We start from the raw sequence: 19878 nt of genomic DNA on the forward strand, positions 1-19878 counted from the left end.
GTGAGCGTATCTACCAAGAGGTGGGAGTAATGGAACGACAGTTAAGGCCGCGTCCCACCATCAAATAATTTGATCAAACTGGTTTGAGCAAACTGAAAGTGACAATTAGTGACGTCACATCCTGAGTGTTCATTGTGGATAATAATGAAAAATTTTAATTTTAAATAAAGTACAAACAAGTTAGACAACTCAATACACAAAATTTGATCAAACTAGACTGATAGTGAGAGCACAGATTTTTAGAATTTCAAAAAAACTGCAATTGTGACGTCACTTTGACGTACTTCCGGAGTTTGCTCAAACTGTTTGATCAAATTATTTGATGGTGAGACGCGGCCTTTACACAGAGGCGGCAGCCATCATATGCTAGAGAGAGAAAGCTAAGCGCCAGTAGATAGAGATAGATAGACCACCGACCCGAACTGCTCCGCGTTACGCTATTTTTCGGAGTTGACCAAATCTATGTGTATAATATCTTTGGTTACCCCCCGATGCCACAGTATAGGAGGCCGATGCATTGAGTAGCATATCCCTAGCCAGATCTATTGTTGACATATCTCTGGTTCTCACTATCAAATAATGAACCGTGATAGTGCGACGTCAAAAGGTCCAAAAAGTTTCCAAACAAAGCAAAGGTTTGACGTCTGTGAATTGTTTATACACGTGATTTGTGTAATCCATTTTAATTTTATTTTATTTTAACAATAATCTGCACATTTTTTCTTAAGACACAATCCTTGTTAGTCATATCAATCATATTGCTTTTAATTTTATAAATGTCCTTACACAAAATCAAGGATTTACACACTGCATAGTACTATATATAATATAATATCGTACGGCATTTTTGCCGGGGAGATCCTTTCGGATATTTCCAGCGCCAATTACATCTTTAACCCTGTTTCAAGTAACTAGTGTCGATGTACACTAGCCCAGGGGGACCGACGGCTTAACGTACTCTCCGAGGCACGGTGAGACGGCTCGTGTCATTATTGGAAATGAAAATGGTTTGTCTTTGGCAGGGATCGAACCCACGTCTACTGGCGTATGAGGACAGCGTTTATGCCGTTACCCACGGCCGCTCACATTACTACACATTACACATTACACAGTACTACATAGTACTTACTGCTCTTCAGGTTCTTAACCAGTCCTATATGGAAATATGGTGGGAAATATACTATGAGCATTGATTACAATCACGGGTACCCACCACCCAACACATTACCATTTTGTAAAAATTAAACATCTTACAATAAGCAATATATTCCAATTATAAAAACCAAAACAAACACCACGTGTGAATTTTTGCTTTGTTTGGAAACTTTTCAGAGTAGCCAACATTGATTTGACGTCACGACTATCAAGGCCGCGTCTCACCATCAAATAATTTGATCAAACAGTTTAAGCAAACTTGACGTACTTGAGGAAGTACGTCAAAGTGACGTCACAATTGCAGTTTTTTTGAAATTCTAAAAATCTGTGCTCTCACTATCAGTCTAGTTTGATCAAATTTTTTGTATTGAGTTGTCTAACTTGTTTGTACTTTATTTAAAATTAAAATTTTTCATTATTATCCACAATGAACACTCAGGATGTGACGTCACTAACTGTCACTTTCAGTTTGCTCAAACCAGTTTGATCAAATTATTTGATGGTGGGACGCGGTCTTCATGATCAAACTGGTTTGAGCAAACTGAAAGTTAGTGACGTCACATTCTGAGTTTTCATTGTGGATAATAAGGATAATAATGAAAAATTTTAATTTTAAGTAAAGTACAAACAAGTTAGACAACTCAATAAAAAAAATTTGATCAAACTAGACTGATAGTGAAAACACAGATTTTAAAATTTTAACAAACTGCAATTGTGACGCCACTTTGACGTACTTCCGGAGTTTGCTCAAACTCTTTAATCAAATTATTTAATAGTGAGAACACGACTTAACGCTCGGTTTCATAATCAGATAAAGTGAACTTTAAATTTTAAGTTGGTACCTTTATCAATAGCTAAGGCCATGATACTATAAATAAAGGCTAAGGCTAATAAATAAATGGCTAAGGCTACGCCGAGGCCGGCGTAGCTAAGCGGTAGTGTGCTTGGTTCGCGTGCCGGTGGTCCGGAGTTCAAATCCTACCGCCGGCAAGAACAACTAGACATTTTTAAAATTTTTATAGGCCCCAGGTCGACTCAGCCTGAATAAAATGAGTACCTTGGGTAAAACCAGGGGTAATAATAGGCGGTTGAAGCGTGGCACGCTGTTGAAGGTGGTTGAAGGTGTTACCTTCCTTGTATACCGTAGGCCCTAGATATTCGCTCTGAGCGTTAACAAAGTGTCAAAACAAAATCGACCGACCTGCTCATGGTGGCGGTTTTTTGAAATTTTATCAGGACGCTTTGTGTATGTTTAAATGAGACATTTAAAAAAAATTCCTTGTCACGCTAGTGATATTATGTATTAATATAAACAGAAAATAAAAACGCACTTAATCTGATATAAATTCTTCTATTTCCAATATTGATTATCAGTTTGATTTTGTATACATAACCTCACTATCGCAGTTTATGTCAATAAATCTTTATTAACGAAAAAGAAAATATTTTTGTTGCACTATAAATTACAGTATAAATTAATAACTAATGAATTCTAACAATTGTATTCGGTTATTATCACTACAAAATAAAATATTCAAGTTTAACAAAATAATCCCATAAGACTCAATGTTAAAACGTCCTGACAAAATCTGACAGTGTGTCACGTGACTGTAAGTAGAGGGGAGACGCACGGAGCCAATAGCAGACTACCCTGCTATACTCCCAAAGCCACGTGAGCGGTATAAAACGGGAGACTATTCATATTGCCTTTATCAATGCAATAATTCATATGGGTAAATGTCAACGTTAAAGTGAACTTTAGTTGATGTTTAACACTTTAAAATTGACATTTACCCATAGGGCTTTTCATCGATTGGCATTTGTTTCGAGCTTCTGTCAGATGTTGTATAATCTGTGTACAATATTAATATACACGGATTATACAACATAAGACAGAAGCTCGAAACAAATGACTGTGAATGAAAAGCCCCATATGATAAGGTTACCAACTTAAAATTTAAAGTCCACTTTAACTGATTATGAAACCGCACGTAAGGAGGAAGATCTCTATACCTACTCTATACATTGAATCTCATCAGATATCAAATGCGTTATTAGTTGTATAGAAAGTGTCTAAATAATGTGCTCCTTGTTCAAGAATATCTCTATTTTTGACAATATCGAAAATTAATAAACGGAAAATATGTTTATAAATAAAAATAAGTTTAAAATATTGTTTATTTATTAGGTATAATAAAAAGTGTTTTTCAACATTTACTCTGCGATAAAGTTTAAAATTCAAAACCTTCCAATGATTGACAGACGCCTAAAAAGACTTTGGCCAGAAGCAGAAGACCAAGCTGCTAGGTCAATTCCAGAGAGTCGTCAATGGACGACACCTGCCACAAGCCAAGAATTTATAAAATATTCAGTGATGAGCGCGCTAATAACGGGCAAAATAACGTAAAAGAGAGAAAAGATAACACGTTGTGAAATAAAAAGAGATGACACTAGTAGAGATGTAAAATTATCAATAGGAAGCTATACTTAAATTTATATTACATAGTTTCTCACCTTTAGACGTCTGTGACAGGAGAATTTTATAAAATTGTGTAACAGTGGCACTTGTCATACTCCTTTCATACTAAAATTGTCTAAAGATGGTGAAGTATGTAATGTAATGTAAATTTATAGGATAGGTTCCTATCGATAGTTTAACACCTCTGCTAGTTTCAACTCTTTTTATTACACAACGTGTTATGTTTTCAATCTTTTGCGTTATCATGCGTAAGCAAGGTTTGATAATTGAATTGAGTTGAAGCTAGTTTCTATAATAAGAACATTCTTGCTGAATAGGTATACAGTATGATGAGTGCACTAAGAACAGGCAAAATAACGCAAAAGACGGAAAACATAATACGTTGAGGGTAAAAAGAGATGAAACTAGTAGAGGTGGGAAATTATCAATAGACATCTATAAATTTACATTATATTCATAGTTTCTCACCTTAAGACGTATCGGATGAGTTTGGCGACGTATAGGAGTCAAACTGTGGTAGGAAAATTTTATAAATTCTGTCATAATTTGACTCCGATACGTAGCCAAACTATCAATATAAGGTAAATTTCTAGGTTTTTATATATAATTTCCCACCTCTACTGGTTTCATATCTATTTATTTCACAACGTAATATGTTTTCCGTTATTTTGCCAGTTATTAATGTACTCATCACCGTATATTTTTACCACCAAACTCTGAACAATGTTATCTCGTTCAAATATTTTAATCTGTTTGTCCTTTGTCCAGTGTATGTTATTTGTATCGTTAATTTTAAGTAAATGTCTTCATTCTGGGAAGGTATACTTAGATCGAAAGTATGCTTGGGCAAGATAATATTAATAAATAACTATGCTCAATATTTTCATTTTATTTTTAAAAATAAAAAAATATACCTATATATAGGTGCATATTTGCCTTTAATCGGTTTAATAAATACATATATTATATATTCGATAGTTAATTTGCAAGTAAGGGGCTTATTGTTAAAATGTTAATAAATGGTGAACTTATATCTAATATGGAAAAAACATTAATCGAAGCCATCGAGATAAACTTCTAAATATTTACATTTATATGTAATATTTCAACCAAGTTCGTTGATTTAAATAAATATTGAAACTCAGGCAACACTGCTGATGGTAACAACAATTTGCATTAGAAGTAATTTTTTTCTCTCTCTGTTAATAGTTCTATCCCTTCTACTGGAGTATTATGAATGTACAAGTTGGCTAACTTGATAGACAGCTGATTATACAGTGTTGCCTTGTTGCCTAAGTTTCAGTATATATCGTTAAACCAATTATAATTTACTATTTTATTTGGCTATCAGCCACAATTTAAGTGTGAAATTAAATTTATTTGGCGTTTTATCCTAAGTTGCCATAAGAAAATAGCTTCAGAACAATACAGTATAAAATTGTTTGAAATAAGTTACGTTTTTAAGTAAATATTTATAAATAATATGTAATAATTCATCTCGATGGCTTCCATTGACGTTTTATTCACTTAGTAGGTATAACTTTCAGCATTTATTAACATTGTAATAATAAGCAGCTTACTTTGAAATTAACTATTGAACTTGTTATTTGAAAATTATCAATACAATTCTGATTGAAAACAAACATATTCTGTAACAAGTTGCTTATTTTGGAAGCTAGCTTATTTTCTGGGTTGCAAATTGCAATGCAATTATCAAACCTCGCTACCGTATCAGCGATTTAAAGGACGAATCCTGCTTTGTTTTATTTCTTATATTCAATCTTTTATATTTTGAAACAAGGTGGATAACAGAAAACAAACGTAATTTTTAAAATGTGGTTGCATTAAAAAACAACGTGTACTACTTATATAGGTATTTATGGACAAACTAGGGATTCCAAAAAGGTAATTTGCATGATAATAATGACGATTGGGTACGTAGATCTTATCAAACAAGAAAATACAGAACGATATTAAATATATAGATAGAGTGAGATCGACAGACAGAATAAGTCTTCTTAACAGACCTTAAGCTGCGACATAAACATCCTGTTATGGCTGTTACTCATCTCATACCAGTGTTCCCAGATGACTTTTTTGAGGATCAGGAGGTGTCGTCACAAACGATCAGGAGATTTCAGGAGACTCGCTCGCCTCAAAAATTGGTAGAATTCTGTAGTTTCAGTCTTTACGTTTATAGATAGGCAACTAGATGTCGCCACGAAAAATCAGTAGAATCAGTTGGTGGAGTATTTTTACGTTTATAGGTAGGCATGCAACTCTATAAAATCTGTAAGGGACGGCTGTGGCAACGCTAGATGGCGGCTAAAGCATAAAAATAAAAAAAAAAATGAAATAGGATAAAATTCTGAAAAATTCAAACTCCATACAAAACCGTTCTTGAATCGTTACGCGCATGCGCAATGACGAATAATGCTGCGCAGTAACACATTTTTCGTTACAGCGCATCCTCGTAATCATTCAAGAACGGTTTTGTATCGAGTTGGAACAAAACCAGATGATTTTCAGAATTTCATCAGGAGGTTTAAGAACGCCATCAGTAGATCAGTAAGCGAGGGTCGCCATCAGTAGGTCTCCTGAAATTTCAGGAGGTCTGAGAACACTGTCTCATACTAATGGCACCAGTGGCGCACCCAGGGGGTGGTTTGGGTGTTAAAACCCCTCCCACCGGCCACCAGTACATACAAAGAATAGTAGGAAAATGTAACTTGTCTTTAACAAACATACAAAAAAATTGCTGTGTAATATGTAAAAAAAGTAGAAAGAGGCTTTTCATCGATTGTCATTTGTTTCGAGCTTCTGTCATGTGTCACATAATATTAATATATCTACGTCATACGTCTTTGGTTTGTATCATTGGCGATACCAATAACGTATGACGTAGATATATTAATATTATGTGACACATGACAGAAGCTCGAAACAAATGACTGAATGAAAATCCCCATGAACGATCACATCAATCACTTATTTTGTATTTGCTGTCTTTTTCTATAAATAACAAACTTTTGTTATAGAAAAAGACAGCAAATACAAAATAAGTATTTAAGGTCAAATGTCTTCTTCTTTTTTCTCTCAAAATGTCATTTTATGCGATTTTACATGATTTGGTGTTTATTTAAACAAATTTGCATTTTACATCGTAAAGTATCAATGAAAAAAAATATATTTTAGTAGAAGGGACTCAAAAATATCATTATATGGCATTATAACAAGTTATTTTGATGGAAAATCAGTTTTTGATCAAATTTTATAGTGTATAAAACGTTTAAATATCGTTTTTCTACAACCGTGTTAAAAATGCAATTTTTAGCACTCCATACGATCGTTATGCCACTTTAAGGCACTAGTGCTTTAAAATTTGTATGGCACTGCAGTTCGTATTGACCGTATAGGCAATTTTGATGTAATGTCAAAAAAATATAAAAATGGAATGTCAGTCAAGTTCAAGTAAAAGTTTTTGTGGATATTGCCCTGTAATTACGTTTGTAGAAAAAATATTGTATGATATGCGTGTTAAAAAGTACATTTTTAAGGCACTCATGTGAATTGCAGAACTCGCTTCGCTCATTCTGAAAACTTTCACATGCGTGCCTTAAACGTGTACTTTTAACACTTATATCATAAATAACTATTTTTACATTTTCCTCCATTCCCAAAATACATTATAATCGATTTGGCTGAAAATATGCCCACAGATAGACTTTAAGTGGTTAGAATGATTTGAATTAGAAAAGAAAATAATCGTTTTCGTTTTGATTCAATTCGAGTCTCTTGCCATCCTCTGACACCGTGTTTCGGGGTCTCTACCCCTTATCAAAGAGGCTATGCAAGTAGACTGAACTGAATCAACTCGAAACGAAGAAGAACTGCATATATTAAAATATCTGCAGCAGAGTGTGGTTAGACTATCCTCTAACGGGGAATGACAAAATGAATAAAAATAAATTTCGACCAAGAGTCAGGATTCTGTTAACCGAGATACGATAGTACACTTCGCGTCAAAAAAAACTGGTACAACTCTTATAACCGAAAATCGTGTTTTTCAAGTTGTGTAAGTTGATCTTGTCACAAGTGTCATTCCAATTTCTAGGGCAAAGTTGCCAGTTCAACGAAAATATTATATCAAACTAGGTAAAAACGGGGCTGTGCGACAGACCGCATTTTTTAATACACTAAAAACTAAAACAATTGTAATTTTCCGTCATCTAAATTAAGTATCCATACATTGATTCGGTTTTTATTATAATTTATAAAAATATTTCAATTCAAAAATAATGATAGATAATAAATCTTGGCATGACTTTAAATTATTATGTTTAATGTCAAATCGAGAGGTGTGATTGGTTTCTCGTAAATTGTAGGACAAAACTGCATTAAGTTGTGTAGAATACATAAAACACACTGGAAAAATGAAAAATTTAATTTGAAATTAATACAAAATGAATAACTTTTACAGTGAACAAGTGTGTAATTTAAATATATGTATTACAATTATTCGAAATATACATTTTAAACGTTATTTTTTTGTATTTAGATTTAGTGCAATTGCGTTATCTGTGATGGCAACAACGAAGTGATTCACGAACAATAATTGTCAGTCTGAACACAGGTTTACATTGGGAAAAAAAGTGTACCAGTTTTATATGACGCGAAGTGTACCAAGCGGCGCCGCTAGGAGGAGCATTGAATTACATTACAATACAAACTCAAAATACTCAAAAGTATAATTAGTCCAGTCGGGATAGCATTTGACCTTGCATGCCGAGCTGCTCAAAATTTTATTTTTCTTATCTTTAGGGGGGTCAAAAGTAGTCTAAATTTAAAATCGCGAATGAATTCCTCCGTTACGTTAGCCACCATCTTGATTTTAAAGGAGAACCGTTTTTGTACAATATCTCCGCCATTTTTAACTTTTCCACAAAAATGGTAGAAACTGAAATTGTTAAAAATAAATCGTATTTACAATTATTACAATTTCTTTTTAAAAATTTTTGTCGTGAGGTCGATATTTTCTGAGTTAATTATACTTACAGTAACCGCCTATATTTTTGACCATGATATTGCATGTAACTTTTTTATTATTGTAATATAATTCAAATCCTTCTAACCGCTTAAAGTCCTATGTTTTGGCTATCTGTGGGCAAATTTTCAGCCAAATCGATTATGATGTACAGTCGAACCCGCTTATTAGAATACCTCTTAAAGGAATATCCCGGTTTAAGGAATAGAAATTTGAGGTCCCGAAACATTTATAGTAGCAACCAATGATCGGTTATTAGAATATCCCGGTTATAGGAATACTTTTACTTGGCACAAAGGCTATTCCAATAAGCGAGTTTGACTGTATTTTGGAAATGAAGGAAAATGACGGTATTTTAACGTTTTCTACACTATAAAATTTGATCAAAAACCTGTTTTGAATCCAAATAACTTGTTACCTATACCTATAATGCCATATAAATGACATTTTTGAGTCCCTTGTATTAAAATAGTATGTTTTCCATTGATACTTTACGATAGAAAATGCAAATTTGTTTAAATAAATACAAAATCACTATAAAATCGCTTAAAATAACAATTTGAGAAAAGAAGAAGAAGACAATTCGACCTTAAATGTTTTATTTCTACATCTCTCAGATGCTATATATATACAAATTTTCAGACAAATCGGAGATCCAAAAACTTTTTTTGATCCAAAATTGAGTGATTTGAAATGGAATCACCCGTAATTATATGGTATAAGTTCTTGGCTTGTGGCAGGTGTCGTCCATTGACGATTGACGACTCTCTGGAATTGACCTAGCAGCTTGATCTTCTGGCCAAAGTCTTTTTAGGCTTAGGAGTCTGTCAATCACTGGAGGGTTTTGAATTTTAAACTTTGTCGCAGAGTAAATGTTGAAAAATACTTTTTATTGTACCTATTATATTATATAAACAATGAAATATTATTCTGGTCCAGATAATAAAAATATTATTTATAACAATTATTAAAGCTAATTGGCTGTCCCCATAGCCATAATTTCCACAAAAAGAAGAAGAAGAAAAAAAATAAAAAAAGTCCTACGTATTACTACACCCTTCCTCGAGGCACTTACGAAATTTTTTCAAAATTGCAAAATTTTTCATCAAGTTAATTATCGCGAAAAAGGATATAATGTGAGATTCTATCTAACGGCGCGACTACTCGCGGGTTAAGTACAGTAGTCTAGCTATATTTGTCTGTCGTGCGAGTGTGAGCGTATCTATAGTATTTTTACTACAAAAACGTTATTACGTAGGTCAAAATTTTTGACGTAAGAGAACTGTCAAAACATTAGAATGTGACTTTTCATTATTGCCATATTTTTATAAACATGACAATAACGAAAAGTCACATTCTAATGTTTTGACAGTTCTCTTACGTCAAAAATTTTGACCTACGTAATAACGTTTTTGTAGTAAAAATACTATACCAAGAGGTGGTTTAATGGAACGACAGTGACACAGAGGCTATGTGAGATTCTATCTAACGGCGTGACTACTCGCGGGTTAAGTACAGTGGTCTAGCTATCTTTGTCTGTCGTGCCAGTGTGAGCGTATCTACCAAGAGGTGGGGAGTAATGGAACGATAGTGACACACAAGGTAGATTATTGCATACTATCTATGAACCTTGAGTGACACAGAGGCGGCAGCCATCATATGCTAGAGAGAGAAAGCTAAGCGCCGGTAAAGAGAGATAAATAGACCACCGACCCCGAACTTCTCCGCGTTAGGCTATTTTTCGGACCTGGCCTAATCTATTGTGTTATTATATCTATGGTGAGAACACGACTTTTAAAAATATTTCAAAATCAAAATTAGCCAAATCAATCCAGTCTTTCTCATAGTTATAAAATAAAAAAAAAAGTACGAGTCAGAAAACGTTGGTTGTCAAATAAAATTAGAGGATGCCAGAAAAAAATTGAGTGCAGCGACTGTACAGGGCAACTGATTGTATCCCCCGTCGCATGGCGAAGGAAAAAATCACCAGTTTTATATAATAGTATCATTGCTTAAAAAAAGAAATTCCTTTTTAAAAAATGATAGTATAATTATTATAATATAATATAATATAATATAATATAATATAATATAATATAATATAATATAATATAATATAAATAACATAATATAATATAATATAATATAATATAATATAATATAATATAATATAATATACGTATAATAATTATAATATTATTAGGTAGGTATAAAAAACTCTAAGAGAAAAAGTAACTTTTAGACCTGACAACAATGCATATAATAAGACATATGTTTTAAGATGCTCAGTTGCCAATAGTGTGATCTGACTTAGTCTCCTTGATTATATTAGTCCTAATATCCACAACAAAGAAATATATTACAATTCTTATTATCACGAATAATCTTTACATTCTCTAGATAGCAACAAATTTAACTATAACCGCTTTGTGTGATTATAATGTAAAAAATCAATTCTGAGTTTTCTAGGTCAGAACTTATAATTTATTACTTATTCAAAATCGCGCAACACTGTAAGAAAAAGATTCGTTCGAAGAGTAAAAAGCTTGCAAGAATTTTGATGAGATCGAAGAGTGACTGTCCTTGAAAATTTTTCAAATAATTAATACAAAATTATCTGCTAATGACTAAACCCTGGAAATGTGTGTCCTTTCGTGAGCACTTTGTTAACTTTCAGATGGTATAAATATATTTCAGAAATACTAGCCGTAACATAGTAATTTAGCAAAACTCGGGAAGGCACTGATTTCACAGTAGGTTTAAAATTTTTACCGCGCTAAAGAACTGGGCTCCTGTTAGATATAAAATTTTTAATGGACTGCGCGTGCGTGGTAATGTTATTGCAACTTTAATAATTATTTTCAGTGCAAAAAAAAGCCTGATCAATGTTCAAAATAGGTGATCATTGCTCAGAGCTTTATTTCCTATCGAATACAGTCATTTGTTTTAAAGATTTCGATCAATGAGGTGCCAACATCTTTTTTTTCGTCCTTGAATTTTGAACCCTTAATAAAAAATAAACTACAGGTGATCAAAATCTGAAACCTAGTGATCATTGCTGTACAAACCGTGAGCAAAAGGATGGTATAATTATTTTTACGAAATTCGATCAATGAGGTGCTAACATCTCATAACCAAGTATTTGGTTTTCTCTAGACGCAAGTCAAATTGTCATGGAAGCTACCCACGCCCCTTCCCCTAAAATATGGCCATGCATGGGTTTCAAAGAAGATCACATTGGTACATTGTTTAGCATTCATATTTTACCATTACTTGTATTACCTGAATCTTTTTGTTCCTTTTTCAAATTTCCAAGATTTGTGGATAAGAATAACTGACTGGCTATATATCTTGGGTCACCTTCCACAAAATCTTCCTTACGATCCGTTTTTACTTCCATGCCTAATAAAATCAAATTAGATGACACTGTTTAGCACTGCACTGACCTTTTAATTATTTGGATTTACCTGAATTATTATCTTACGCTTCCTTCTTCAAATCCAAGATTTGGTTTGTTGATGATATCTCGATCACGTTATCACGTATATTTCCAAATTCTTAACAGTCAAGGCATAGAGAAATAACAACTTGTTGTTATTTCTCTATGAGTCAAGGGGAAAACAGGGTTGCCAACGACCGAACCTCGTTTTCTACTAGATTTATATATAAAACTTACCAAATTCTACTAGATTGAGGATAAAATCTACCAAAAATTCTACTAAATTATTTGCTCACAAATGACACATGACAGCGAAAAAAGAAGAAAAAAATGACAGATGACTGCCCAAAAAAAGAAGAAATGACAGATGACCGCCGAAAAAGAAGAAGAAATGACAGATGACAGGCTATTTTGTTATATACAAAAACCATTTTTATTTAAAATATAATAATTTTTATAAATATTTACATGAACAACATAACTGAAATTTCTAAAAAATAATTTAAAAAAATGTTAAATACTTATTCTATAGAAAAATATATCCTCTCTAGGAGAAAGTGGTGAAAACAAGTTAGATTTTAACGAATATCATTGTTTAAGAACTACCCTTTTTTAAACAATGCTAATACATTTTGTACATTTAATTTTTTTAAAGTCTCTTTCTTGTGCTTAACACAGTTTACTATCCAAAATTTTACTTTTAGTTTAGCGTTTCGAATTGTAAACTTATTTTAATGTAAAACTATAGCTTGTTCCCAATAAAAATAGTGTATTAAAGTTCGTTTCTAACACTCAATAAACCCCAACCACAGATTAACATAACATAATGTTATGTTAATCTGTGCCCCAACTGATAAAATGCTGCAAGCATTGGCAATTTCATTTGATTGCACATATCGCAAGAATATCCTCTAAGAAGAAATAAGTAGGTAAAAATAAGTTGTATTTAACTGAAAGGAAAGTTCTACATATTAAACATGTAAAAGATAACTATAAGTTCTAGGCAAAAAATTTTTAAATAGTATATATGTACAAAGTTCATTTTTAACTTAAAATATTTTCGATTTCCTCTAATTCTAAACCCACAATGGTATGTTTCTGTCTTTTGTAATGTCTAAAGGTAGGTATATCGGAATTAAAATAACATTTGTATATATTTTTTGCTCCTTGTGAACTTTTATTTACAATCAATTTCTTAAAAGTTTTAAGCAAGTTTGAATGAAATTTTAAGCAAGGAATGATGATGATCCAATGATGCTTCATCTTATAGGTTTATTTCACTGTTGTATTAAATCTTGTAGCCACGTTTGCTTGCATCTTCTGATTATCGGTCCATTGGTAGATATGTTTGATCAGTTCGTTATCTTGGTTTCTTGTTCGACTTTCATGGTTGGTAGCTGTATTTCATCTATGCGTATTTCTTCATATTACGAAGGGAATATTCAGATCAGTGTGAGATTACTGACATACCAGGGTGTGCCAGTAATTAATCTAAGGACTTTTGATTGAAATTGTTGTATGGTTGTAATGTGTGTTAATTTAGCACAATCCCAGAGATGGATACCATACATCCTAATTGATTTCAACATGGCTTTGTATAGTAGTAATTTGCTATTTAATGACAATTTGGATGTCCTACCAAGGAGCCAGTATATTTGTCTGAACTTGAGATCCAACTGCCTGCATTTCATTTGGAGGTGTTTGTTCCATGTTATCCTTTGGTTGATATGCAATCTAAGGCATTTAAGATGCAATGTAAATTAATTTGAATGCACAAATATCACGCTTGAGATGAGACATTGTGGAAAAGTCTAGGATTTGTTAAAATTCTGCATTCAAAAGTAGGAGTTCAATTCAACAGATATATAACATAAATGGTATTAACAATATAAACATGTTAATACAATAAAACAAAGCTTTAAGTATTTATTTTTTAAATTTTAATACTTTATGTATTAGAATCTATAAAGTTTTGAACTAAAAGTATTACAATTTCATTTGCATGCCACCAGCATTTGTTTATTTAAATGTGCTATAAAAAACCACCATAAAGCCAATTCCTTTACTATTATTTTTTTTGTCCTTTAAAACAATTTGTTTATTCATACATTTTTGCTAGTTGTGGAAGTTCTTTTAACGGAATGTGATATAACATATTTTAAATGATACTTTAAATCATTTCAAATCAAACACCAATATAATGTATGTATTTATAAATTTATTAACAAACTGCAGTCCAAGAAAAATAATATATTATCAACATTAACCATTTACAGTAAAAGCTCCATTAATCGAAATAATTGGGGGGTAGGCCATTTTGGATAACAAAAATTTCAGTAAAAAATTACATTGTTTTTTGTATTATTATTTTATCAAATTACATAGTATTGGAGAGATGTCAAAGGGAAACACAAAAGAAAATAGATTTCTTTAAAAAAACACTCAACATGTTCATTTTCCTTAATTTTATTGCTTTTTGTTTAATTTACTTTTTATTGACAAAATTATTGAAACTGTTAGCCATTTCGGTTTAACAATGTTTTGGTTAACGGAGGTTTTAATGTATTTGCCTTAAATGGCAACATTTTAAAACAAACAAACACAGACGCACAAAAAGTTGCACTAGATTTTCTCCTGGTTAAAAATGTATAAATGTACTGCCATAGCTTGTTGGGTTAAATAACCGTAGGCTCAGTTGCCAGTATTTCAATGTTTTCTCTAAACAACTGCAATATTTGTAAAGCTGATACTATTTGAACAAAAGGTATCTCGCATTGCATCTCATTTCACATATTAATATGAAAAATCTCTTTAGAATACCAAACCTTTCAATAACAATTGAAGCAATAATTTATGATTGATTAAACAGCACTTTAACTGCTGTCTGAAGATTCTGCAATGGTGTCATTTCATTAGGTAGTTGAGAACTGGATATTTCCTAACAATACATTGTCCATAAATTCCTCATTTTATATACTCATAATATGCAAAAGTATTTAACAACTAAAATAGAGTATTTCTGAATACACTTCCAGTAGGATGAGTATTATGATGGGTTATGTTGTTTTTTAAATGACAAAATACTAATTAAATTCAACGTTTTACTCTTTTCCATGATCTTATTTTACTTTTTATCTATATTACAGGTAACTAATAGAATTTTAGCACATTTTAGAAGTTATTTTTTACAAATGTACAAAAATAAAAATATGTAATGTCATTGTCATTTATCAAAATAAAAGATTCCTTTACTTACAACCAAATCCTACTAAAATCTACTAAATTTTCTACCAGATTCTAAAATCTACTAGATTTAAAATTTTCCCACTAAATCACAAGAAATTCTACTAGATCTAGTAGAAAATCTACTAAATTGGCAACCCTGGGGGAAAAGGAAAGGAAAAGTATTCTGTCTAAATCTTGACCCGAGGATTAGCGGCGTGTAATTTGGGTTGCCTTTGCCTTTGTAAACTACAAGAATCTACAGGTCGAGCAAGTCTCGTAAATTTCACGATTGCGAGCCACGCTTCACGCAACCGTGTTTGCGTACTTGTGTTTCGAGTTGCGTGGTCGTGCGGAGCATGTGCGGAGTTATATTTACCAATTCGCGCAATCGTACTTGAGACGCTGTGTCAGGTGAGGTGTTTGAAAATTTGTGTAACTTGATTCTGCGGTGTGAAGGTGGTTAAACTTTTGGTTTATTTTTTTAGCAGAAAATTTTTAGATGAAGTAATTGTATGATGAAGATAACACAGAAAATACAAGAGGGCAGCATACTTTGCAAAACAACTGTTACAATTTGAAATCAACAAGTTTTGTTGTCTTGCAGGTAAAAAATGTGACTTTTTAAAAAAATTATATCTTGGAAACTAAAAATTATTTTTATTTATAATTGAAACATGTAAAAGTATAGTACTCTCAAAAAAATTTCAGCCAAAAATATTCATTTTTGTAGAGTTGACTGCAATTTTTCGACAACAGCCCTTTTTTGCGGTGAGCAGCATAACAAGTCCAGTCTCATCTGAAATCAAAGTTTCTTGTAGTTTATACCTCTGGCTAGTGAATGAACCAAGGATTTTTTATTAGTTGAGGTCATTTTTGTTTTATAAAAAAAAAACTACTTTAAAAATGAGAAAAATTGGGGTCAAAAATGTGTTTAAACTTATGTAAAATCTTCAAATTTCATTTTTTTAATTCCTTCGTTCATATTCTAGCCAGAGGTATAAACTACAAGAAACTTTTTGATTTCAGATGAGACTGGACTTAGTTATGCTGCCAACGCAAAAAAACTTAAACTCTACAAAAATGAATATTTTTGGCTGAAACTTTTTTTGAGACTACCTTAAGTACTATACTTTTACATGTTCCAATTATAAATAAAAATAAATTTTAGTTTTCGAGATATCGTTTTTTAAAAAGTCACTTTTTTTACCCACAAGACCTATGTAACCCCTTAAAAAAATGTTTCGAAGAATATGTTTGATGGCCAAGATGCATACATATATTTAGAAGGAAAGTTCCTGATTTATGTAGTATAATAGGTACATAATACCAAAGAGGAAGTAGCCCTAAGCGCCGGACTCCACTTGCGATTTGTAGTTGTGAAGATTGAACACATTCTTTCAAATAGAAGTCAATCCATGATTATTTAGTCACAAATGGATTGACTTGTATTTGAAACAATGTGTTCAATCTTCCTGATTACAAATCGCAAGTGGAGTGCGGCGGTAATAACACCAAAATATTCCATATAGGTCCATAGAAGGTACACAGACATTGAAAAATTCCTGGAATATCCCCGAAAACATGTTCCCTGAACATCCCAGGAAAATCCTGTGTCAGCATTTTAAACATTACCTGAATGTCTTATTGGAACATTCCATGAATGTCCACGAATGTTCTCTGGACATTCAAAATATATTTTGTAGACATTCCCTGGATATACCAGAAATACAGTGATGAGCGCTCTAATAACCGGCAAAATAGCACAAAAGATGTATTAAGTAGTGAGATAAAAAGACATTGTATACATTTAGATTGTATTGATTGTGTACCACCTTCAGACGAGTTTGGAAACTACCACTGTCACAGTGGGTGCATTCAGCAGACTCAATCGATGACTAATCGCTTAGTGATTTTCTGCTGAATGCCACATAAATTGTCGATTAGTTATCATTCGATGACTTATCGGTCGCCATTTTAAACATCGGTTTTGAAATATGATTTCTTAGCAAATCAAAATAAGATTGACGTATGACGTGTGTCTAACACGCATATTTTAAGTTATGTATCTTAAAAAAACATGAATTAAAGGCAAGGAAGGCTGAAAGGCATATAAATCACGCTGATAAATATCTGAGCTGCTTTGTTGGATTATTCGTATGTACCTATTAGGTTTACCTATGTCGCAGGAAATTCAAGAATTTAAAACTATGTATGAATTAAGGAGGGGGTATGGTTTGAAATATTTAATTTTTTTTATTATTTCAAATAAAAGTGCATACTTCCAAGAATACTCTCTGAAAATTTCAAAATAATCGGAGTAAAATTACCAGAGATACAGGGTGTTGAATATCCCTACCTTCGACTCGCGTTGCCGCGGCTTCGCGCCAGCACGCTTGAGCGTAGTGAGAAACGTTAAACAACTGTTCGCCTTCTCTTTTGTAGATTACTCCTCGATTTAAAAAACATATTCCAATGTGCATCACTTTACGATCTGGCAGACAAATAAGAAGATGAAGATGCAGTTGTCAAAACTTTAAACGCATTTTTCTCAAAACTGCTTTTTCAAATGCGGTGGACATTGTAACTGAAAAACTACTGGGCCGATCTATCTTATATTTTGCACATATTTTCTTTAGACATTTCATGAGGTAACAACGTCGAGATATTTTTCTTTTTTTGCTTATTTTTTGTTCAACAATAATAAGTCTGTTGATTTTCACAAAATTTTTACCAAAAATTTCATTTTTTTGATTTCTGAGTGATAACAAAAATTCAAAAATCATTAAAAATAAAAAAACTCGACGTTGTGACCTCGTGAAACTCATAAGCTTATTAAATCTTTTTGAATTTTTTGTTTCGTATCATCGAGTGACGAGTTCTGATGTCCACCGCAAAATCCATTCTTTTGTGAGCTGCCTGTCAAAATTTGTCACCAATGGCTTATTTTCCAATATTTTGGATTGGATTTTTTTGTAAGCAGTCTTTGAATTGTACTTAATATGTTTATTTAATTTAAAAATAAAATATTTGTACCATAGCTTCGAAAAAAAATCACAAAAATGTGCTTGATATGTTGATTTCAAACCATACCCCCTCCTTAAATGGGGTTATTTATAAATTACCATTTCATAATAATTTTCATTTCTGTTCTTGGGGTGTCTTTCACGTATTTGCAAATCATTTTGAAAAATATGACAGTTGTCATAACCTATTTCGTATGTACATGAAAGTATATCTACCATTCATTCAGAAGAATCGTTAGCGATTACACATCGCTAAGTAATCGATTAGTCATCGCAGTTTTCTGCTGAATGCAGCCAATGACTACTGTTTATCCTTGTTTAACTTATTGTGGTTTCTATGGACAACGGCTTAATTTTGCGATACATAGTATTTCTGTGAGTAAAAAAGACTAGTATAAAAAGTAATTCCTGAATAATTTCATGCATGGGAAAAGATAGAATGGACGAACGTATATACCGTTTTTTCTACAAAAATATGCGTACGTGAGTCAAGATTTCTGATGAATTTTCTGATTTTTCGCAGATCATTGCCAAAACATTAGAATATGACTTTTCATCATGGCCATATTTCTTGTACAGTGAGAAGCTAGGCATCATCACTTGTAAGAGATTTATTTTTTTTTGTTTTTGTTTACTGTACAAATAATTTATGAAAATAAAAATGTATACCATTTTTATTCAGTTGCAATACGAAGCCAAAACTGTCTTAATTTTTACTTATTTCAGGGAGCGCAACCAGCACTCTTATCCTTATCGACGATTTCACCACTTTTTAGTGGTTCTTCAGAGAATGCATAGGTTGCTATCTCTGTCCTAAGTTGTAATTTTCGACACCTATTAGTCCCCGCATTTCAACTGACGTGATGGTAGTAGGTACAGCCGGTTCCTAAAAAAACTGATACGACTCTTAGTAAGATTTGATCATGTTGAGCAGTGTATTTGATTGATCTGACATTATATAAGTATGACATACAAATAATAATATAAACAAACAACAAACAACTGATTGCATATTATGTTAATTCATAAATTGTACTAATTATTAAGGTCTAAATGTTTATATTATTTTAAATCTATCTAAACTTTTATATTAACTATCTAAATGATAGTTTTTACATCAAATAGATCACATAATTATTGTAAACGTGGATTATACAACAAAACAAATTAATATTCAATTCAGCCCTGTAACTTATTAAAATAAATATTATAGAAGTTTTCAGGGACTTTCAGCCCTCGGTAATAATGTAGTCTTTCATTCTGAGTTTAAATTTTTCAAAAATATTTATTAGTTTTCTCAGGATTCGAAGAAAATGAATACAATTAAAATACATTGAGAATTTTGACATGCGTCACAATTTTGCATTAACTCAATGTAAAATTCTAAACTGTTAAATTCCAGCTTCCCTAATTATTTGACATCAAAAGACATTAGAAACTATTTGTATAGGATTGAAATCTGTATTGAAAACAACTGTTAAAATTGGTCTACGTAATTAAACATATTCCAAAA

General features: G+C 32.0%; 1 protein-coding gene across 8 annotated transcripts in view; it reads right to left on the reverse strand.

Moving 5' to 3' along the window:
- Positions 1-12379, reverse strand: part of LOC114333367 (zinc finger protein 493) — a 77419-nt gene extending 65040 nt beyond the window's left edge. For 4 of the 8 annotated variants that reach the window (XM_050652231.1, XM_050652234.1, XM_050652230.1 and 1 more), the window contains exons 1-2: positions 12146-12314; positions 11961-12080 (exon numbers count right to left, since the gene is read on the reverse strand). In XM_050652231.1, the coding sequence (XP_050508188.1) occupies positions 11961-12078 (118 nt within the window). In that variant the 5' untranslated portion in view covers positions 12079-12080; positions 12146-12314. Of the gene's footprint in view, positions 1-11960; positions 12081-12145 lie in introns of all 8 variants that reach the window. The other 4 variants (XR_007698399.1, XM_050652232.1, XM_050652233.1 and 1 more) reach the window with 2 other exon arrangements.
- Between the last annotated feature and the right edge of the window lie 7499 nt (positions 12380-19878).

Source organism: Diabrotica virgifera, chromosome 5 (assembly GCF_917563875.1).
Source record: "Diabrotica virgifera virgifera chromosome 5, PGI_DIABVI_V3a".
Lineage (NCBI taxonomy): Eukaryota > Metazoa > Arthropoda > Insecta > Coleoptera > Chrysomelidae > Diabrotica > Diabrotica virgifera.